Source organism: Pomacea canaliculata, linkage group LG5 (assembly GCF_003073045.1).
Source record: "Pomacea canaliculata isolate SZHN2017 linkage group LG5, ASM307304v1, whole genome shotgun sequence".
NCBI classification, from domain to species: domain Eukaryota; kingdom Metazoa; phylum Mollusca; class Gastropoda; order Architaenioglossa; family Ampullariidae; genus Pomacea; species Pomacea canaliculata.
In genome coordinates this window covers 3,927,394-3,951,178 of record NC_037594.1, presented here as the reverse complement: position 1 = coordinate 3,951,178, position 23,785 = coordinate 3,927,394, and the positions used below count along the sequence as shown (strand labels likewise).

The 23,785-nt window shown below is 44.8% G+C and overlaps 2 protein-coding genes and 1 long non-coding RNA gene across 10 annotated transcripts in view; 2 read left to right on the top strand and 1 right to left on the bottom strand.

The window, feature by feature from the left end:
* Positions 1-1,076: 1,076 nt before the first annotated feature.
* Positions 1,077-4,362, bottom strand: LOC112565441. Its single transcript, XR_003099406.1, has 2 exons — positions 3,364-4,362; positions 1,077-1,895 (listed from the first exon to the last, which is right to left on the bottom strand). It is a non-coding gene; the product is annotated as an uncharacterized LOC112565441 (long non-coding RNA).
* A 5,521-nt stretch (positions 4,363-9,883) lies between these two features.
* Positions 9,884-11,569, top strand: LOC112563861 (cysteine-rich motor neuron 1 protein-like). The gene is made up of 4 exons (XM_025238271.1): positions 9,884-10,106; positions 10,564-10,725; positions 10,833-10,988; positions 11,245-11,569. Exons 1-4 carry the CDS (start codon positions 10,070-10,072, stop codon positions 11,436-11,438), a joined length of 549 nt encoding a protein of 182 aa, XP_025094056.1. The 5' UTR covers positions 9,884-10,069; the 3' UTR covers positions 11,439-11,569.
* Positions 11,570-12,078: 509 nt separating this feature from the next.
* Positions 12,079-23,785, top strand: part of LOC112563859 (fibroblast growth factor receptor 1-A-like) — a 33,282-nt gene continuing 21,575 nt past the window's right edge. The window contains exons 1-2 of one of the 8 annotated variants that reach the window (XM_025238265.1): positions 12,079-12,233; positions 17,128-17,291. The gene's annotated coding sequence lies outside the window, so the exon portion shown is untranslated. Of the gene's footprint in view, positions 12,234-16,701; positions 16,963-17,127; positions 17,292-17,685; positions 17,885-23,785 lie in introns of those variants that run through there. The other 7 variants (XM_025238268.1, XM_025238266.1, XM_025238267.1 and 4 more) reach the window with 7 other exon arrangements.

The following is a 23,785-nucleotide window of genomic DNA, read 5'->3' as shown; positions in this document are numbered from 1 at the left end:
TGTCTCCTGCACAAAAAGATGAATAGCTGCAAATCATTTACAGCGAGGTTCGGAGAGAGAGAGAAGAGAGAAATGATAAGAGAAGGAGAAAAGAAAAAAAGTAGTCCTAAATCATAATCATGTCCTACTTTGTACGCCTCACCACCCCAGGGACAGAATTAATGAGCCGTCATGGCTACAACCAAATTCAGTCCAGTTATTATTTTTCCCTTTGACCGGAAGCTCGATAGCAGCTACAGCGGTCTGCGCATGTCTTGCTTAGTGCTGCCCTCTCTCATATTCATATTCTGATGTTTCGTCTCGTCCCAGAAAGTTGAATGGACGCCGGAGATTAACCCATTCATGTCGGGTGTGCTTAACTTTTCCGGCCATATCTGGGATTTTCAAGAGCAGACGGGAAAATTTACGAGGAATTAAAAAAATTGCGCATGTGTGGGAGATAGAGAGAGGGAAGGTCGTGAAGAAGGAATGGAAAGGAAAGTAAAAGCAATGGGACCTGTCCCTCTCCACTCTACCTGTGACGATGATGTGAAAGCACGGACGAGAACCCTAATGTACTAAAGAGGTGAGCAAGGTCCCCCAGACCAGAGAGCACCCACTCAAAGGTATGGGAGGAAAGGCAACTTCATTTTGTGCGACTCCAGTCGAGAGCGGGGATGGGGATAGTGGTAGGGGAGGACCCTCCTCCCTGCTAACTTTTTTTTTTATTATTTATTTGAGTGCAGCGGTGGACTTGCGTGGAGTGTTTGCACAGCATACAGACGTCCCATCGCCTTGTCAAGCTTGTGACAAAACTGCTGAATGTCCATATCAACATTTTCCCGCCCAGCGGCTCCGCCCCCGCCTCCTCCACCGGCCACCCCACGCACCCGACTTCATTCCTGTGCTCAGGCTTTGTGAAAGCTGGCAATGTGCAAGTGGCTTCCCGAAGAATCTGAAAGCCGCCGAGGGTTTTGGAGGTCAAAGATTTATACACCCGAGGAACTCTCGTTGGGTGAGACAGACGCTCACCCGCGCGCACACACACACACAAACACATTTTTACCTTTTGTGAATAGATGAAAAAGTAAATTTTATTTTACTGTATTATTTTTATTGCACTGTGCTGTGAAGCTCTGGGTTAGAAATATTTCAAGCGAGTTGTACACTTCAGTGACTTCTTTCAACTTATCCCGCAACTAACGTAATAAAAAAAATTGTGAAAACTTATCTTTATACTTGTCCTTAGTGGTTAGATGAAATGTGTGGTAGATAGGAATCGATCTTAATATTTAGATACACGTGTATATTATTAGAAAGTTACCTGCTCTTTATCACACATTATATTGTAATGTGGTATCATTACCTACTCTGGAAACAGTAAGTCTGATGGCCAAATATATAAATCACCCAGTCTTTTCCGAATGCAGCACATTAACGGGTGGACACCCGACTCAAGACTGTGGGCAATCGGTGTTAGGCTAGATGGGTACCCCTCGTCCTCCCCCACTCGAGAAAATCTCAAATCGTTGAGCGACTGCTGAGTTCTTTCCCTTTTCTTAGAGGGATTATTCGCCTTTGTCCATCATCTGTCATCTGTTTGAAGACATTTCCGTTTAGATAAACTCAAAGTTTACGCGAAAACATTTGCCATTAGCAGGGTCCCGCGGCGTTGGTGGGGCTGTACCCTGCTGGAGTGGTGTTGACTAGCATCTGTCCTCACGACAGAATGACAGACTGGCTCTCCGTGTGTTTGTTCAAAGGGAGAGCAACTCTGTCACCTGGACAGACACGGCACAGGGAAGGTCCTCGGAGAAGGCAAAGAGAGAGAAAGTGGAGCTGGTCATAGCTTTACACCTGCTTCCAGGTCGAGGTCTTGTGTCTATTTACACTTTCGTCTCTTGGATAATGCCGCACTAAAAAAAAGAAAAGAAAAAAAAATCACTCTGAATATTTCGAGCAGGTGAAAGATGTCCCGCATCTTGTTAACGAAAATATTAACAGAGTTAAAAAAAAAAAAAAGTAAACAGTTGGTATTAGTTAACTAATTGATTTCAATAGTGGGGAGGTGGAAGATAAAGGAAGTTTTATTCTAGGGAAAGAAACAGAATGAGACACTTTCCCTTGATATTAATATTCGGAGGTGGTTGGGCGGCATTTTCTTATGCCAAGAGCAATAACTCCGCGTGTGTAAGACATAATGCTTTTTAATAAAAATTTTTTTAATAAAATTGTTTAAAGCATATTATGAATATTTTAACAGATTTGATGAATTAATGACTTAAGAGCAAGTAATGATAATAATGAGGATTTATACTAACTTTTCATCCGTTCATACACAGAATAAATCAGACTCCCATCAGGCACACTCACGGGCAGGACAGGGTCACAGTGAAGTCGCTGTCTGAAAAGATGAATAATAATAATTATGAAAAACTTTAATGAAGATATGCAGGCTTCTTAGTCTGGTGTTTAGTCAAACAGAAGAGCTCTGGTTAGTGAATCCCTCGCATCACTCCCCCTTGCGAAGGAGTAGGTCGTGCCCTCAACACGTTAAACCGCTTACATTCACTGACTTCTCTCCCCTTACCCATTAACTGAGGCTGTGGGACCTGTCTACCTTAATTTAATAACATGTCTAGAGTATTTAATTCCGAGGTTCTGAATTGCTCCACTGCTGTTGATGGGACGCTTAAAAACCCATCCATCTGTCTGCACTTGCTAACAGATGAACGCAAAAGCCTAAAGGTCGTAAACTGCGAGTGGTTCACTGTGTCTAATCACGGTTAACTAGGAGGCGGGGACCAGAATATCTTTTCCCGTAGCCTTTTACCTCAGATCTTCTGCTTTTTCTTTGTTCAAACACTCTACAAGTCTTGCCAAACTGTGCCGTACCTCCCAGGTACCCTGAATAGCCTGGATTTTTTTTTTTTTGATCTTCCACGTGCAGAGAGCACTAACCACCAATCCACGAACTCTCCCCCCTGCATTTAATATTTTGCCCTCAATCACTAAAACAGATGGCCAGTCAATGGACCGAAGTTATTGCTAATTTCAGCGCGCGCCTGCGGTAGCTAACGATGATGGATGACATGCGAGGCCATGCTCCTTGAGTGGCTGATGTAATTACTAACCAATTAGCAGTGATGAGCGGGTGTGCACAAACGCGAGCAACGATGCTATTAACGATGAAGAAACGGATATCTTCTTGATGAAAGTTTGACAAAATGAGTTGAGGAGGGAGAAACAAGAATGGTTGTGGTGTCAAATAGTTATTTGTGAACTCACTGAAGCTAATGAACAAGAACCAATTGTTTACAAAAGTTAGCAAAGTCATCGTATTGAAGTGGTTGCCATGACAGCGCCATCTTACACACCCATTACCTGGCACTTGATCTGCAGGTGCTGCTGTCCGCCGTCACCAGCGCCACCTTGTCTCGATCGTAAACTGCGCATGCGTCGTGCCCTACTCCTCGATGGCGGCGTAACGACGACCATAAAGTCATTTGCTGGGGTGAAAAGATTTTCAGCAGCAGGTGGCAACTTTACGATTGGCAGTATGGCGAGCTCAAGACTCAGCTTGTAGGCAGAGCTGGGGCTGAAATAAGAACTTGTTGCCCAAACAACCTTCTCCAGGGTTCGAGTCTGGGCGGGGACCCAGCGGAAATGGTTTAATGCTCTTTTCTCTCCAGAAGCTCTTCTTGGCTTAGGGGCAGACTACTCTCAGTTGCCTTCGAGACAACGACGCCGAGATAAAGTGCAGTAAAACAGAAACATGAAGCGAGGAGAGACGGGGGGAGGGAGTGGGTTGGGAGGAGGGTAGGAAGGAAAATGACAGTTGATGAATGTTGTCGAAAATGAGAGACGATAGAGGAAATAAAATTAGAACATGAGAAGATACATTAAGCGCAGGAAGATAAGGATGAAAGTGATATGAACGAAAGGGAAATGAAAAAAAAAAAAAAAAAGCCCCAGAGATTTGTTGTGATACTATTACTAACAACAACAACAACAGTAAATCTTTAAATCATCAGTTAATCTTTCCAAACTAAACTCAATGTGTGTAATGTATTTTAAGCTCGGTTACGGGGATGCGGCATATAAATAATGTAATACTGATAAAGAGATACATATGTTAAGACAAACACACTCTCACACACATGCATGCGACTGTGCAGCACTCACAACAACAACAACAACAACAACAACAACAACAACAACAACAACAACAACACAGTACTGAGTCTCTACAGGCGGTGTCAAAATTAGTCATATCCGTCAACGAAACTGAAGTTCTTGTCTTCTCATTCTCTATTCGTTCATTCATCTGTTTTAATAAAAGTCATGATATAAAGCCGGCCTCACGGTCTCAGACAAACTCTGTTTCCATGCCCCCCTCCACACGCAATTGCACGCCCTCCACCCACAGAAATAACACGAAAACAACCGAATAAATAATGTAAAATAAAGTTAAACCAAACTAAACAAGGCTTCTCCATTAGACCAAGAGACACTGAAAAACGCTTTCACCAAGGAGCACTGACAACTCTCCAGAACTCGCTCCAGCAGCACCAGCAGTCCGACTGTCGGCTGTCAGGCCCTCCCTTGATACCACTGCGCCACCGCAGCTGCCCTCACTTCAGGTGAATGGAAGCCGCGACACGGGGTGGATGGTGGGTGTGGGTGGAGGGGGCTGGCGGGTGGGAAGTGGGAAGTGAATGCTGCGGGAGGGAGGGAAGAGTACGGGATGGGGACGTAGTTGTGACGTAGTGTGTCCTCGCTGAACCCTAATCCACACCTCGTCGCGGGGTCGTGAGACTAATCCGCGGGGCTGTGGTCCGCCTTTTTCCTTCTTCCACCGGCGAGAGCTTCTTTTCACGCCCGCGAGGCCCGCTTGTGAATAAGGCCAGCACAAGGAGGCTACAAAGTAGGCCAACAACTGACACAAAACATTTAGTCGGGTATCAATACCCACGACAGGCGTGCTTTATCATTGGATGTACCCGCTACAACATACTTATTCTTTCTCTCTCTCTCTCAGGGGCAGAAATCTGTTATCCGCATGATACACTGTGTAAACACATAAATCATCCAACCTATACACATTCATTTATCTGTGCACGCACATGATGCATGAATAATATTGGAGATATCAACATATCTGTACATATATTTAATGAGGCTGTTTTTATTTCTTGGTTTGTTTTTTACTTTATCAGTTTATGAGCGGGGTAGGTGTCATGTCTGAGTGGGTGGTGAGTGGAGCTCAGTCGCTGTTTCTTCTCTCTCCTCAAGTCATCAGGTTTGCTAATCACACCAGGCGCCCAGTGCATTAGTGTTGGATGTGCCACCACCTTATTAAATGTCTAATGGGGTGAGACACGCATTACATTCTCGTTAACGCTTCTGCTCGTTGGAGATGTGATGATGGGCTTCCATTAATTCTCCACTTGCTGGCATGTCAAAGGTCAAGAAGCATCCACAGCTGACTGTTGGTTCACCTTCTCCATGTCTTGAACTTGTGTGTGATGCCTTGGTAGGTCTTACCAAAGGAGGTTCGCGGGAGAGGCCAACACCAATAAACCTTGAGTCACAGTGCAGTTAAATTATGGGAATTCTGTTCCTCTTGTCCCACCGATAATGGCTGTTCATGAGTTACCCCGGGTGTGCTAGCCGCTAGACTGTGGAGTAGGGATATGGTTATCACTGAGGTCCCATGACTGAACTCGATGGGAGGCCTGCAGTGGGGGAGGGGAAAAGTGTTCACATGTAGTGAGTGAGGTTCTTGGTCTGAGCAGACTGCACAATGACGAAGATGAAAACTACAACGATAAAGCGACGACGACATCGATGATGGCGACGATAATTAATGACAACGTTAACTGACAGACGATAACAAATACAATGATGACTCCAAAGACTATGTCGGTGACGTTGAAATCCAAACATAAGAGGGAAAGTTTAAAAAAATACGAGACGAAGTCCACCACCCATGACCTACCCTTATTCTGCGAGTGACTGCCGCTGCACAGGAGGCATTTCGGAGAGGTGTATGGGGATGGGGACAGGTCAGTCTCCCCCCTCCCGTCTCACATCTCCCCCTCGGTGACCCGGCTGTGGCAGACGAGTTTGCCCATGGACCACTTTACGTCTCCTCCCCACCTCCATCGTGTAGTCACGTGCACGGTGCGGCCCCAGGTCTGGCGTCCGGCGAACAGGTGCTAAAATCCTCAGTTTGCAGCGAACGTTACGCCGTGCAACTCGGGCATGCGCAGTAGGTCCTGCTGCCCTCTGCCCTCTTCCCTCCCCCACTAACCCCTCCACCCGTGTATTGTCCTCACGACGCACCTCCGCACGGAGTGGATCCTCAGTCAGTGTCAGCAGTGAGAAGTCGTGAGAGCACGACCTACACACAGGCTCCCGAGCGCTGGAAAGTAAATAAATAACTGAAAGAACGAGACAGAACGAGAGAGTAGAGAAAGGAAGGTATGGAGAGAGACAAGTGTGTGTGTTGGGGGTGCGTTGGTGGTGTTGGAGGGAAGAGTAGATCCACACCAGCTTGTAAAAATTGAGAACAGAATTTTAAATTTAAGTAGATGACAAAAATTTAAGGTTTAACATTTGTGTATTTACTTGCTCAATACCATTAAAACATTTGTTGACTTTCATGAACAGTTGCAATTAAGACGCAAAAATGTGTAATTTGGTTTATTTTATTTTTATGCAATATGAATAGTCGACAGCGCGAAGAGCGACGACGGGATCGCAGAACTTGAAGACACTGAGAGAAAATGGAAATAAACTTCGTGATGTTAAAATGTTTATTTACTTATTAACCCTTTCTCCATCCCTCACCCCACAACCCTTGAAGAGTGTAAGGAAGGAGGATTGGAAGGTAGTGACGGTGGGGAGCAGCGCCACCTATTCTACAAGACGTGCCAGACGTCACATCCGTCACGTGACCCGGAGGTCCGCCTCGTCAAGCGGTCCTGTTGAGACTTGATGTACGCACGGGGACCCCAGGCGACGCTGACAGCCATCTTCCTCCCGCGAGACTCAACCGTCTGTCTGAAGGTGAAAGGCATCGAGTGTCCCCGGGGCAAAGTTTTATGGGGTTTTCCTCCGTCGGTTGCAGTCGAACTGTGGAGGAGGGGAAGGAAGAGGGAGGCCTAGTGATGGTGGGACGTTTACGACATTTTGCATTTTTCAGGACTTTCAGTGGTCTTCAAGATGCGCTGAAGACTGATACGAGCTGTCCAAGGGCCACCCCAACGACGTATCACCTGACAACCCGTAGTACGTAGATTCGCTTCTCGCCAGATCTCATTTCCGGTCGATAATGGCGATTTATTAGACAGCCATTGTGCTTGGTTGGGGTTGTAAATGTGCTTTGGACCCAGCGGCTTTCTCAGATCCCTGAACACCTGACTCGGGGGACAAGTGAGGAAACCTCACCTGGACAATTATTGCTTATCTGGTCACGCTTGTCCTTTCGAACAAGATAAGCTTCTGTGACCTGGGGTCCTAGCCACAGACAAGTTAATGTAAATAATTTCTATTAATAATTATGTATTAATCTAGCGGTACGAGAGCGGCGTCGAGGAGGCACAGAAGCGGCAAGAGAGCGGCGCGGAGGAGGCACAGTAGCGGTACGAGCGCGGCGCGGAGGAGGCACAGTAGCGGCACGAGCGCGGCGTGAAAGCATCGGCTGACCTGTACTCACGTCCTGATGGCTGCTGTCATTCTAGTAGACAGCACACAAAAACCCACGACTTTCCCGCACGCGCCAGTGACGTCAACACCCAGGAAGATAGGGTTATGTATGAGGGCAGGTGGGTAATGGCAGCAACCTCTGACAGGCTGCATGGAGGAGAACAAAAGGGTTCACCGAACAGAAAACACTTCTTCCCCATTGATTTTTTTTCCTAAGGCGTTTTGTTAAGTCTGAGTGATATCTCAGTCTCTCGTCAAGGTATTCCTCAGCTTTCTCACCACCATTTTACCCCCCTACCAACCCTCCCCTCCTTTTTCCCCTTAAAATCACACATTATCTGCAGTTCTCCAGCTGGTTGTCAACACTGTCTTGCCAAGCTACTTCGTCTTGTAGCTACGGTGTTGCCAAGCCAGTTGCAACTTCAGCTTTAATCAACAAAGATTTTTCTCTCCCTGCTTCTTCTGTTAGACCCGTCAAACCCATTTTTAAGCCTAATCTTTTTTTTTTTTCTTTTTTTTTATTTTTTTTTTTGTTGTTGGTGGATTTGTTTTTAGACCAGAGTGTACTTATGTACTAGTATTTTTGGCTTGCAAACTGTATGTCGATAAGAGGGTAGGTTTGGTGGTGGTGGTAGACGGGTAGATGTCATGGAAAGTTTAACGTAAAACATTCCACCCGGTCCTCATTGCTATTACCGGTTCTCTAGCCACTGGGAAGGATGGCAGGGACCGGTTGTGTAGCTCGCTCCCAGGCTCCGTTGCTCGCTAGACATGGGTATTTCGGTTCCCACATCCCAGTGCAACGCGGTTCTGAGACAAGCGAAAACGGACAGGCAAACAGTTGCAATAAGACAAAGTAACAACAATAAATAAAAAATATTTTAAGAAAATAAATAAAAAGGACCGATTTACAACTTAAGATAAACTTACCAAAGATAAGAAAGGATTGGCAATAAAGTCACCTAGCTGGGAAAGTGATGCCGTGCAAGGGGCCAGTGACTGCACGCGACAGGGCAATGAAGTCACCTGACTGCCAAAGTACCGAGTCTACATATTCACATCCCGTGGATACCCTGATGTTACCGTGGATACCCTGATGTTACCGAGTCTACATATTCACATCCCGTGGATACCCTGATGTTACTCTAGTAACGATCCACACTCTCCTCGTCCTTGTGGTAGCATCTGTCAGTTATACAGGATCATCAAGTGTTTGTCTTTTTCTCGTTGGTATGCCAGTTACAGTTAAGTCAGCCCATCAGCTATTCACATACCTTCTATTACTTCATCAGGAGTCACCATGTCATGGCAGAAGACATTTTTGAGGGGGAGGAGGGTATTCTGGAAATACTGCTGGTGTAGGATTACAGAGCCGTGATAAACGATAAAACGTACTTCCCTTTAGAGTTTAGAAAATTGCCAGCGTGGTCTTTTTTGTGCACTGACTTTATTGTTCATTCTTCTTGCGAGTTAGCGTAGTTGGCTGTTTGAATTCTGCTATATAGACATTGTGTGTTACGTGGAAAGTAAATATTGATTATCTCAATACCCATGAGAGGGTGAAAGAATCTTGAATCTTGAAAACTGTAGACGAAGAAACGAGCAAACTACTGTGCTGCATTTTTAAGCTTCTATTATGACGCACAAACTTATCATTGCCGAAGTCGCCTTCATCACTTCTAAATGAGTAAGCAATGCAAGGGAAATAACCTTGTAAGACTGAGCTTTTTAGAAGAGTAGTCTCCCTTGCACTTTCCACACGGCGAAGTCGGGTTTTCGGTCGCTCGCGCTTGCTAGCAGTGAACTATTGTCAGAACATATTAAGTAAATATATGCTAAAAATCTAAGCCATAAAACTGCCATTGTGTGTTAAAGGTTCAAAAAGTTTTTAAAATAACTGTATTATGCTGAAGAAAAATGAATGACAATTGACAAACATTCACGATCACCTCCACCTCCACCACCACAACCGCCGCCGCCACCTGCTGTTTTGTTTATCTTTGTATAGAGGTCATGCTTGCCCAGGCTGCTGTTCACTCACACGAACGATCTTATCAGCAGGTGATCTCTGGAGCTCATTGTAAGCTACTTCGGATTAGTGGCCTTATTTTTTAATTTTAAAAAAGTTGCTTTTCCGGTATCACTTATATAATCCACAGACTGCGTCGCTGTTTTTTCCATACATTTCTAATCACGCACGCAGGGCCATAGGTTATATGTGTGTGCATCTGGATCTTTTCATGCAAGATTAGATAAGGCTTCCATATCCAATGCATTGCCAGTGCAGTCTTGGCAGATCAACAGACCTCATTCCATCTTTAGTGATCCAAACCGCCGCTGTGTCCACGATTGTCTCCTCATTATCGACGAAATTAAAATGAAAATCTTCTTGATCTTGCTTTGCTGGAGTCACGGTGGGTCGGTGCTCATTTTGTTAATATGTGGAGAGTAAGATTAATTTCTTTATTTCTCATATACATGTTTATATAAAAAATGATGCGAAGTGTGCAAATATATATATATCTTTGTATTATCCATGTAGTTGTCATCATGACGACACAGATCAAAGAAAGAGAGAGAGAGAGAGAAAAAAGAGAGAGAAGGTCGGGCAAGAAACCCGGAGGATCAACAGGCGGGGATACTGAGATAACTGGGCATTCAGGCTATAGTAGATAATCACAGACGGAGAGGCTGACAGATAGGGAGAATGGAAGACAGGAATGCTGGACTGGAAGATAGAAAGAGTGATAAGCAGGGAGACTGGATGACTTCTCCCAGGAGATACTCATCAAAGCAGTCTTGTCACGCAAATGGGCTTTGGTTTCTGGCATTCATGTTAAGGCTTGTCTTGTTTATTTTTATTGTCGACAGTTCATCTCACGCAGCCATTCGCCGCGCAATATTCTTGCACAGGACCGGAAGGACAAAGCGTGAGGGAGGGGACAGCGTGGGTAGCTCCTGACGGGTGTAACAGGTGCACATGTACTCAGTTCGGGGTGGAATGCACCACGTGGATGAACTGTCAACACTTAGGTGAGTCTTGGGGCGAGTGTGCGTGTAGGTGCAGCCAGTGTTTTTGTCTTGTCGTTCGCATTTGTTGCTGAGCGAGGTGCCCACCCGTTCAATCTCCCCATGTGCAGGCATGCTGGGACACCCAGGAGACCCGCTCTGTGTGTACGGCACAGCGCACTACACGGTGGGGAAGACGTGGACAGCGGAAGACGGGTGCAACAAGTGTTTGTGCACCGCCAGGGGAATGAACTGCACTGCTCAGGCCTGCGCTAACACCGGCTTCGGTGAGTTACTTCCCTTAGTCCGCCGTTCGCCCCAGGCACACATCGCCCAGTACTGTCATCAATTCAAGCTCTCCAATCAAACATGCATATTAATGAAACCAATCATGCAAACACTTTCTTTGTAAGACTTCACGAAATTATTATTTTTGTGTAAATAAAGAGATATTGTCAATCACTTCTGTATAACCGAACTGTAGACGTTGATGCTCGTGTAAAATGCAGTGTAAACCTCATTGTTGATTTTTTCCCCCCACAGCCTCCCCTAAAAGCCAGGGTGAGTGGACCATGGCACAGTTCATGGATTGCCGTTACAAGGACAAGGTTTACCGCTATGGGGACCAGTTCCTGGCAGACGATGGCTGCAACACCTGCTTATGCATCATGCCTGGAAACGCTGCTACGTTCCCAGTGTGCACCACTACCCCGTGCGACATTTTTGTCGTTGGCTGAAATGATTTGTCCCACGTACCTCTTTCAATTTTGATGTTTTTGTTTTTCTTGTAAAACATCAATTACCCCTCCCATTGCCAAAACAAAGCTGATAATGGTCTTCTGTAATTAAACTTATTTTTAAAATGTTATTTCATTGGACTGTCTTGACTTGAAATGTTTTCAGGAAAAACAAAATCGCGTCGTTTCCACAAACTCATTAAAATCCTTCATAGATGCAATAAGCTAATCTATGTTTTATACCTGCCATTTCCGTCAGTCGATCATCTCGGATGCATCAGACCACAACTTACTGCAGCTGCAGGCTATGGAGAACCACCTCCGCTGAGCAGACGGCTTGGCGAGGTCAAAAGGTCAGGACCTCCGGCGGAGCAAAGAGACCGCACTATCGGGGAAATCTTTGATGAAGAAGAGGAAGTTAGGTCAGACGAGAGTTATCAGTGTTCTCAACCATAAACAGGCCGGACGGCAATCCATTACACAACCAACACTGGCGTGGGTGTGAAAAGTTCAAAGTGCACTGACCTTTCTTTCTCTTTCTCTCTCTTTTCAAACCTCGCGCCCCTATTCACAGAATAGGCTAGGCCCAGGTGAGGGATTTAGCCAATCAGATGCCAGTCTTGTTTCAGCGCGCTTTGGCTGGCATCTTTGGATGCTGGGAAAAGTGTTGGTAAACAACTCGTGTGCTGACACCTCGTCGAAAGTGTTTGTTCCAGACAAAGAAAAAAAAAAAAAAACTCTTTCAAAGTGTGTATAGCTGTGTTTAAAGAGATTTATTCATCCTCCATTTCCGAGGTAAGCTAGCTTATTTTCATCGAGTTCTGGAGAAAGTCGAGAAAGTCCTAAATTGCATCACAGCTATGCCAGTGGAGTGTGGATGAACGGTTATTCATCGATGCGATTGCTGCTTCGTTGTCCTTGTTAATGATTAATCCCAGTGATACAGGGGAGAGAACCAGCTGCTTGACGCCCCCTCCTTCCAGGGCCTGTTGCACGTGTCATACTTCACGTTCGGCCATGTGACACGAAATGACGTAAACAGTCACGTGAGAGCTGTCATCCGGGTGTGCCGTCAGGAGTTCGGTGGCTCAGATAGGGACATCCGGGAGCTGCACCTGGTCGATTCCGAGCTGCAAGGGGTCACGAGGTCACTGGTTATTTATGTCGCTTGTGGTGAAGGCCAAGGTCGCATGAGGGGTAGAGCCGATGGATGCAAGTCGGAGGGGATGGGGAGGAGAGAATAAAGCGGTTATTGTGGTTTCATGAACCGTTTGGTAAAGCGGCGTCCATCTCGGTCTGAACCTGGTCAGGCAAAGGTTCCTTTTTCGATCGACCACAAGCGGTTTATGTGATAATCAGGGACTTAGGTTCCTTTTATTTATTTGCTCCATGCGATGACGCATGTTGTATCCGCTAGAAAATTTATTACTGAGGTCTTTGTTTATTAAAGGCATATCAAATTCTGTGATTATTTGGTAGTCTGCACCGAAAGTCCGTTGCGAACGTTGCAGATCAATGGCGTCGCGATAAATTATTCAGCTAACCCTTCATCTAATCTCAGCTTAACTGTTTGTCCTCTTCTCAGCACTATTATCAATTTTCATCCTAATAGCCATCTCTATTTTGGGGCTAATTTTGATTAAACACTACTGTAATTTCTACGAGAATCATTTTCTCTTTTTTGGTCAATAACATCGTCTTTTTTATTTTAACTGCCTTTCTATCAAGGGTATCGCCAGCATTTCTTTATTACGAAGTTATCAGGTTCAGTCAACTGTGATTCCTGTTTCACCTCAGTTAGATATTATATGAGCTGTATTCATCATTCTGGACTCTCCCTTTGGTCAACATTGTTCCCAGTTATATATAATTTTCCTTCGTTGTTTTTATTAATTATAATTATGTACAAAGTAGTTTCAAGTAGTTTGGTCAAAGGTGTACCCAACGAACCCTGATTTTTTTGTCAGCTTCAGTCCGCAGAGTGAACATAAGCATCTGTGTTTGATGCAAGATGTTTCCCTTCAAAAACAGAACATTTACAAACAGTGCCGCCTAGCAGAGATAGTACGGTAAATGTTTTGCCAGTCTCCAGTGAGCTATTTACTTGACTTTTGGTTTGTAAATCGCGCGGCGCCACACCTTGTGACAGAAGGTGTCAATTAGCCGGCTCGCCTTTGACGTGTGTGACCGCTAACCAGCGGTCCTGTTTGATGTATCACACCTGAGCAGAAAGTTCAAGGTGGAGAGGTGTGCCAGAAGATGAAACGGAGACAGGCCAAAGGGTACAGCTGGGGGGATGCAAGAAGGCCTTGCAATATAGGGGTGGGGAGGGTAGGAGGTGGGCATCACGTGATCTTCCAGACCAACACCGAACAGGTCCTCGTTAACAGATCACCGGGAAAAGGTATTTTGGTTTAGTCATTCGGTCATCGTACTCTTAACAAACAAAGAGAGAATGCGAACGATGTACTAACATTTCTAATGGACGGTTGTCACGGAACCGGCGCCGGCGCGAGAGATGCAATCCGTTTCTTATACGCATGCGCGCTGACTGATCTTTGCAGCAATGCTTACTTTTAAATAAAAGTACACACATTTTCTTCTAACTGAAATTGTTTTACGTAAAGGTTTTGATCATATCAAGATGCATATTGTTCTTATAATAATAATCGCAACAACACACAATTTGAATATACTTTGTAGATATATACAAATCGTCAAATGTGCACAGATGAGGAAGAAGGGTAAGAGAGACAAACAGGAAACTGAATAGATAGCCCTAACCCCTATCACAAATAATGATGATAATAATTAACAATGATGATAATAATATCTTTAGCCAGCATGCCAACAGGTGACCAGGCTCACCGTGTCTCGCATTACCAGGCTTCCACCTTTACTTACCCCCACATCCCCGTCACCTTTGACCCATTACACAATAGCAGGTGGCCTCAGGTGGAGAAGTGCTGCAATGGCCACACCTATCAACCTATTGTTCTTTCTCTTGGCTTCCTCTCAAGTGTGCTGACTCTCGCCTTCATACGTGGCACGTCTGGACCGATACCCCAGGTCTGGAGGTCCTCTTGATGGGTGGGTGCAGTGAACAGGGTGTCGGGCTTAACTGTCAGACTACCCAGAGTCTACATAGTGATTACCGATGTAACCAGCCTTTTAACAGTTTGGTTATTAATAACGAGCCATGGTTGACCTGTGTAGGGTTTAGTAGTGAAATGATGTATAAAACCAGCTAGTGTTTCTTGTTAATTAGCTATGTGATTAGCTTGCACGGAGTTTAGTTATTAATGAGCTGTGGAACCAACCCGTCAAGCGCTATTTGTGACAAACATCGTTGCCAAGTGTTTGAGGCTCGTCCCAGTTCTACTTTTAGTTACTTGTTTGCTTTTCTCTTTTGTTTTCCGCACAAAAGGTGAACCATTAATTTATAAACAAAAATATGGGATAATTATATGATTAGGCTTTAGTCTATTTTTAAAACTAAAAACCTAAACAATAAATATAGGCTTACATATTACTAGTAATGATTATCATAGTCTGTCTCAGGACTCATCAGATTTACATTCGCGATAACGGCTAAGGGAGGTTTTGTTATGCTTTACATCACCACTACCCCAACCACACGTATACACACGACATAAATACAGGCATGCACAAAACCATAGCAACATGTAGATATGCCTGTATACACAGATATCTTCAAGCCAAAAATCATATTTACGTATAAGCACAGATATACATAGGTACAAGGACGTATATGCAGAAACCGATTTGATATCATACATGTGTACACACAAATATAAGACTAGTGCTTATCAGTTAATGAATCCCATACATCATGTAATCAACAAGTTAACATTTCGACATAAAAATCCTGACATGTAAAGGACATTGACCAATGTAACTACCATTTCCATTACCACTTGTCTTTTCCATTGTAATAACAGAGGCAATGCGTAGTGTAATTAGCATTCTGCTATCTGACATCAAAGTGTGAAATGAAAAACAAAAAAGAGGAGAGAGCTTAAAATGTTTTTAAGAATGAAATGTTTACAAAAATAAAGATATTTTGGGCATACAGGGAAAAGGTGCTGTTCAGTAACACACACAGAGAGAGAGAGCGCTGTAAAGAAAGAAAGCTGTAAAGAAAATGCTCCCCGTGAATGTGGCAGACACCAGATAAGCTTTATCAAGATGCTAGTGCATGGAGCTGACCCCATGCGAGGTTACAGAAGCCTGGCAGCTGAGGCAACCGCAGCTCCTCCGTGTTTTGTGGTCGTAAACACGTTTCGCAGTTTACAACCAGAGCCAGTCATGCAAATCCGACGGTTTACTCCGCCAGCAAAAGGTCACTACCTCGCAGTTCAAACACAGAAACTCACATTTTGTCATTATATCTATCTGTTGTCAAAGTCACAGCTGTGCTTGGTGTCAGACACAGTCTCCTTTTGATGCTTGTTTGTACTTTTGTTGATATTTGTACTAGAGTTGTTTATGTCTGTTAACTGCTGGTCTCTAACCGTAGTGTGGTGGGTGTTTTTTTTTTGATGCCTTTCATACGCCTTATGTTGCTGGTATTTTGAAATGAGTACAATTTATTATTATAAACCGATTTATTTATTTCTTACCTGCTTTTGTAATAAAAGAGAACCGCGTAGGTTCAGGTTGACGAGGGGAGATCTGTTCATCCCACCCCCTCCCTCGCCACTACCATGTTTTTATTTTGCTTAGCTGGGTTTTGCTTTCAACTATCTGGTCTGGAGAGTGTGCAAGCTGGTGTGTAGATAGCGGCATTCCTTGATGCTCACCCTACTCGCAGCCATCGCCAGCTATCAGACTGCTGCATCCACCCTCTCTCTAACCCTCGGGGTTCCATCCGTGCGTACGCTCACCTTTCAGAGCGCACGTGCGCACATAATGTTCACAAATACGAGCACACACATTTACAACTCGCTACAAACTCGCGTGTTCATACACAAACCTTCATCCTCTCACTTTCTCTCTCTCACACACTCTGTGCTGTACACACACGCGCGCGTTCACGAGCAAGCAAACACACACACACAAACATAGCCTCCCTCCCCCTACACACACTTTTCGCTGTGTTTTCCATCCTCTCCTGGCACTGGAAATGAATATGGCAGAGGTCATGAGATGCAGGCTTCTGCTAGATTTTGATTGGATGGAAGCCTGATGCCGCTGCTCGCCCATTGGCTGCCGGCTGAACCCCCGAGGGTTGTGTAGTAAAGCTCTACCTGCGCCAACGGTTGTGCTTCCAGTTTTTGGCACTGACCTAGTGTACGCTTTCTTGTCTCTACCTCGACGAAGGAGGAAGAAAGAAAAGAAAGAAAAAAAAAAAAACAACAAAAAATTTCTTGTGTCTGTACGTGGTTTTCGTGGAAATCAAGTGCAGCAGACGTGTTCTCTGAGACATTTGCGACTGAGTGAACTCTGCGGCAAGATTCTGCCACCCGCCTCTGGACGCTTAGTTTGGGTACTTCTGAACCGGGTATTTTTATTTATTTTGCACGCGATGGGGAATGATCCTCGTGTGGGGGGTTGCATGCGTGTACACCTTACAATGTGTGTGCGGGCAAACTAATTGTTACAACGAGCGTTGCTGCATGGTGATGAAAGCATTGTGGTTGAAGAGATGTTCTTCTCTTTGCTGCAGCAGGTGAAAGGAGCCAAAGGTCAGATCCCAGATAAGAAAGAGAAGTCGCGAGGAAGGCCATTTGCATTCTGGCTTTGGTAACTGACCTTCTGTTGTCACCTCCCGGCGGAAGGGTGTTTAACGGATTGCTTCTCACTTGGCGTGAAAACAGCTGGCCTCGGTGGGTAAGTCTGCTCGGAGTGAGCGAGCGTGAGAACGAGAGAAAGTGTGTGTGTAAAGTTTACTACCAGTGATGAGTAATGCATTTGTGTTCTTCTCCATGTCGGATCGCGTGATGCATGTGAGTAATGGTGTGAGTAATTGTGTGAGGGAACTGCATTGTGCCAGATGACAAACAGATTATGTTTTTCATTTTGTTTGTACGTGTACTTACTAGTAAGCTAGAACATCTTATTTTTTTCCCCCGGACCGTGTACTGAGTGATACATACCCCACTGTGTGCTCACGGTATCAGGTCTTGTAGGACGGGAACAAAGCGGGTATGTTTATGCTGAACTCGGTCAGGCGTTGAGCGACCAGTCAAGAGCTAAAGTGTTGAGTTCATCGGTCATTTCCTGCAGGACGGGTATAAAGTTGTGTTTACAGCACCGAGGTCAAGTCTTGAAGAACGGGGAGAAAGTTTGCAAGTATGTTTAGAGAGTTTCAGTCAAGGGAATCGTGTTAGCATGCACTTATAGCACCTCGGTCAAGTCTCGAAGGACAACGAGTGTTTTGAGTAAAGCGGTCAAGTCTTGGAGGACGCAGTGTGTTTACAAAGGTTGGTCAAAGGTCTGTTTGTTTGTTTGTGTGTGATCCTCTTAGCCCTGTACGCTCCATTCCTATATCAGTTCGCTCAGTTTTGGGGTAAAATAGTAAATTTAATGGACAGCCAATACCCTTTCGATAGTGTTTTTCGAACTCTTACTCGAACTTTTCGTTACTCTTCGAGGCAGTTGTAGACTCACATGCTTGACCTTCCGAGGTCAAGGTTCATAACGCCGTCAGTAAGTTGCTCTGAACAGGTAGTGTGAGTAGAACAGTGTTCAGTATGTGCAGGGGATGCCAATCGAAGAGAGTGGGTCTAGAAACTTACTTTCACTGATCAGTTGGCATTTTTCTTTCCCTGGTTCCTTCTTTTTCTATTCTTCTTTCTTTCTCTCGAATTTTGTTTGTTTGTTTATTCGTTCTTTCCTTTATTTTTATTTTGTTCTTTCTGGCTTTTATTTCATTTTGTTCTACGGATGTTTGGCACGTGGTAGTGGGCTGTCAGGGTTAAGGCAGCACGTAGGCCGAAATCGTCGGCAGCCCTCGTCCGTCTCACTTTATGAGAAAATGGCGGCCTGTAGGATGGGTGGGAACGTGTACTTGCACGGGTGGAGGATAGCAGCGTTGCACGTGCATGTATTGATGAGCGTGTAGCAGAAGCAGCATTGAAAGAAGCTCAGTAGTTGCGGAATTATATAATTTATGGAGCGTTCGGACATTCTGCTTTGCTTCGGAGGGTCGGGAAAGGGGGAAAAAAAAAAGAAAAAAAAAAGAAAACAATAAACAGAAAATGCATCACCATCATCACGATTGCCCAAATTATGGTTGGTGGCTGTTGATCATTTTGCTCAATCTTTCCCAAGTAAGCTCGGTTGGTTGGTTGGCATGAAAAGAAAATGCTTTTTTTTAGGATATTTTTCATTATGATGGAAGATGTAGGAGAAACCGGACAGCCGGCCATGGGAACTGGTGTGACATACAGAGAATGTCCCGAGACGAGATCTGAACCCAGAGACTCGCCACAATGGTGACAAGCGAGGGTTTTAACCACTATACTATCGGCCGTTCCTCCAATGTAGCCCCCACTTCCCTCCGAGTGAGGTGAAAGATTCAGTTGTTCATTCCTTCATGACCCTTCCGATTCTATCTTGCAATGTTGGGTTATCTTGCTTGCATGTCTAACCATTTTCGGTTTGATTCGCATTAAGATATTCCTTATTTTAGAAGTTTTGCTTTTCGAGTCAGGACAGAACAGGACAGAACACGAGAGAACACAGCAGTGTAAAGACTTGTAACCCGCCAGAGTGTTTTCAGATGGGAGAGGGCTGCTGATGTTTGTTCAAGTCGACACAGACGGTCTGGCTGGGCTTCCCTCACCTGAGACTATCTCCCTGAGATAAATGGAGCTGGGGGCGGGGTCACATTTATCACTGGCTGCGCTTTGATTTCTGCCTGTGATGTCATTAATCAGCGCCGACACTTCCAGACTCGCCGCGGTGTGTGCCTGCTTGTCTATCCTTCTGTCTGTCTCTTCTTCAATGAGTCTTTAACAAATAACCACAAGCGCATGTCGGTACAACAAAGCAGCAAAATCCCACCTTTTGACCACTTCCGAAATTACCCAAATTTTGTTTTTTAGTGACTTGCAAAATTATTCAAATATTGTCGGTAGTTATTTCTAAAATTACTCATCTTTGCACGTTTCCACTCTTGTCCAAAGCCTGATATTGACAATTTGATATGGTACAAGACAGTTTTGTTAAAGTCTTGAGTGTGATTGTTTTCCATACTGTCCACATCTATCCATCCCCTAACTTGGCAATCGAGCAGAATATTGTTCAGCTTTTGGCCACCTCTTGTCTCATGCACTGGTGCTAATGCACTCATTATAATTTGCTTTCGATGCGTTGATCGAAGTCCCACCTTATTGTCTTTCCTGGCGGGACTGGGAAAGGGTAGCAGAACTTTGCAGTCGCTACACGTGGCACCACCCCAAACCCATCCATCCCTCTCCCATAACTACAGCCCAACCTTTCACCTCAAGCGCGCATGTGCAGACCGTGTGGTCTCCGCGCGCACGTCTTGGGCATCTCCAGACCAGCGGACATCAGAGCATCTTCTGGCTTCGGTGGTCCAGCTGGTCACACCTGACCGCACTTGATCGTGTGTAACGGTTTGGATCGTGAAATTTATTTATGCGTTCAGATCTCTCTCTCTTGAAGACACCTCAGCATCTTTCCTTGCTTGTCCGGACTCAAAAACTTCTGAAAATGATTTGATTTTTTTTTCTCGTGAGGAGGGGGTGGTGATGACACACTTCTGACCTGACTGAAGAAGTTGAAACTGAAGACAGAAAGATTAGAGTAAAGAAGAAGGAAAAAAGCTGGAGTCTTCATTCGAAAACAATTTAATGAGGAAGGAAGAGGTACATTCTAGGGTAGATATAAAAAATGGTGTGTTACCATGGGGAGCGCGCGATAAGTCTTCTGTAGGTACAGAAAGTTGACATCGCTATTAATGGGTCTGAACGGCCTCCCGTTGTTTTTCTGTGTTTACGAGTTTCTCTTTGCCGTCTGTTTCTCACAGTCCAACCGGGTAGTTCCTTCTCGTAAATCGAAGACGCAATTTGTTCACCTGGGAAACTGTTTGAAGCACTTCCTTGGCCTACCTTGATCCACTACCAACAACATATGTCAGAATGAAAGTTTTTTGCGATCATTTCAAGAGCCTTTCTTGAACTCTTTCCAGCACCTTAACGCCTTGTATCTCCTTAATGTGCTTCTATTCCAATTTGGGCTCAGAGACAAGATAATGTACTGGATGAATACAATCGTTTGATGGCTAACCAAATCTCGCGAGAGTAACCAGGCGTAAAGCAAACGAGCCAACGACGAGTGGCAGATGGTGGCACACTCGGAATCTTCTGGAACGACGCCACGCGCTGGCCTGTGCCTCTCGTAGTTTCCAAGACTCTAGCCTCGTAAGTCAGGAAAAGGTTCTTCACTCAAATAATTTGAAACCTGATTCATCCACCCGTAATGACAGCCGATAATCTGTCATACTTGCCTCTCCAGTGTGTCTTCTTGCCTGCGTGACACGTCTGTCTTCTTCTCGCAAAACTCTCGCCACCCCATCTCTTTGTTTGTGTCTGAATCTGTCTCTTGTCTCGCTATTTCTTTCATTACTTGGAATTCTCCTCGCGTCTCCAATATCCATATGTCTCCTCTGTTGCTTTGATAATGGGATAACCGTGATACTTCGCCACACCTAACCGCACTGTATCATTTGTCTTTACACTTGAAAAAAATTCTCATTGCGGGACCAGGCGGAAGAGTGAAGGGTACAAGAAAGCTTTCATTCCCACCCGAGGCTTACTGCTCTTTGATCACACGAACGTATTGTAAACCTGTTTACCTGAGCGCCATTCTTCATCTGGAAACCTGATTATCATTGTCTGTAAACCCGTTTACCTATTCTTTGTGTCTGTCTCACCTGTTTCCCTCTTTGTGTTTGACTTTTCTTCTGAACCAAACAGCTGGACAGCTGCAGAATTACTGCTACACAGCTTCTGTCGGAATCTGCACCGACCTCTCTGACAAATTAACGCAAGCTCCAGGCTTCCGACCTTTTGACCCCAGAGAAACAAAGGCTTTTTCTCTGGCAAGAGCAGTCGTGGTTCTCCCAACACCTTCTCTTATCGAGGGAAGGCACAGAGACCCGACAATCTTCGTTCTAATTAACTTGTTTGCTCCTCAAGGAAGTTCGGAAGGTTCCCCTCCTCCCAACTCACACGGGTGTTGAATTGGATCCGTTTGTACTCAGCACCCAGCTACTGGCTGTGGAGTCCATTGTCAGCCGTACAGTCCTCCAGATGATAAATGACTTTAAGTGAACTGCACTGTATGTCAGAAGAACACCGGATGAACTGACATCAGTTTACATTCGGACTCCAAGAACCAAGAACAAGAAACGGCTGAGCAGGTTGAATAAAGATGGTCTAATGGATGGGCGCTGACAGATGGGTTAATGCATGAGATGACTGATTAGGAACTTCCAAAGTGGAAGGAGGTCAAGGAAAGGTTCCTGTATTTCTGACAGGTCGGAATGAAGTTGGAGCTGGTTGAAAACGAATGAGATTAAGTAACAGTTGGTGGAAAAGTATTTCCTTTTTGCGGTTGGAACTCCTCTCGGAGGACAAACAAAGCTATTTCAGTTGTAATGTTTGTTCTGCTGCACGAGAGGCAAGCTCGTGGCCTTGTTCTGGTTTCCTGGTGCAGCAGCACTGATTCCAATGTTCCAGGCCAACCATCAGTAAAGTTGTCTTTTCTTGATGGGTTGTCTTCCCCAGGGGAAGTTTGTTGTCCTTATGCCGCCGTTCAGGCTACTATCTTTCAAGAGCAGGGGATAAACTTTGGTGGCATGAGTATGCTTTGCCTCCATTAGGCCTGTCATCGCCCCTCGCGGTTATTTCCTACCTTGGTGTAAGTTTAGACAAACAGACAGAGAGCCCATGCAGGTGCTTGATATCTAAAATTATGATGTTCGCAGGTGGACTGGGAAAAATTGTTTGTGGAAGTCGTTTTTAGGGTTCCTTTATTTTTTGGAAGATATTCGAAACACACAGGTGTAAGAGAGAGAGAGCGTGAGAAATTTTGTTGATACTTTTCTTGTCTGTAGGAAATATCAATCGTTATTTACTAGAATTCGATAAATAAACCCAGGAATGTATTTCAATTTTTTTCCAAGTCAGCATGTTTTAGAATCTGCTGCGGCTCCTCAGTCGAGGCATCGTCATTTAAAGAGTTGGATTAATAAGATGATCAAAGACCAAAAACTGATGGTCAAGGGCAGCGGAGTGAAAATAATTCAGTGTTGTGGTCTGCAACCCCTTCCTAAAGTCTGAACGCAGGTTCATATGTAAACATAAACACATGCACACCAACATTTCTCACTCGGCAGCGGTGGTGATGCAAAAATGGAAACAAAAGTGGGAATCATTAGCGGGAAGGATTCCTCTAACATTCATTTCCTCAGCTGTTTCCTGTTAGGTTTAGTCATCCATTTCCACTTTGTCCTCATTTGCACATGCTTTGTTTTGTTCTATTTTGTTTGTTTTATTTAAATGACATCTTGCCTGTCTCTAATTTATAGACTAGACTAAAACTCAATCATTAAGTGACCGAGTGACTCTGGGTCGACTCTGGACTGAATGCAAACTACTGTCTGTAAACACCGGGAGCCATGTCGAGTAGAGCAGACCATCGTGTTGGAAGACTAGCAATTTGTGATGAACAGCCTTTCCGGCGTCGTCTGCGGATGAAAGGGGTCAGGTACAGAGGATAACAATAAGTGGATAATAAAGGGTGATTACTGCAGGTCATCATTAGTCACCAAGATAATAAGCAGCGTTGTCTCTCTTGATCTATGGTTGTGTCGGGATAACACGAGCGCCTTTGAGAGGATAATGGAGGACGAACAACTGCACGTTATCGGATCACGTGACATCCCTCTTACCCACCTCCATCTCGATCGTTCTCTCATTTCCCCCTCATTCCTTTCTTTCTGCAAAAGTAAATAAGTTCGAATGGGATTGTCATTGCGATCCCAGAAGTCAACAAAACTGTTCACCAAAGAGTTTGCTTGTTAGGTGGAAGTAACAGTGCCTGGAGATAGAGGATGGATTTTGGTCTTTGGATGGAGGAGGTCGGTGTCTTGTGGTTTTGTCATACCCATGCCAGTATTAAATGACTTTTATGCCTTCCATGCCGGTCCTTCTGTCTTTTATGCCTTCCATACCAGTTCCCCTGTGATTGCCCTACTCCCTTTTCTGACCCATTCCTCAGCTCTTCTGCTTTGTTCTGATGCTCCAGAGAATTTTGTTTCTGAGACAATTGGTCTGTCTCATTCGATTTAA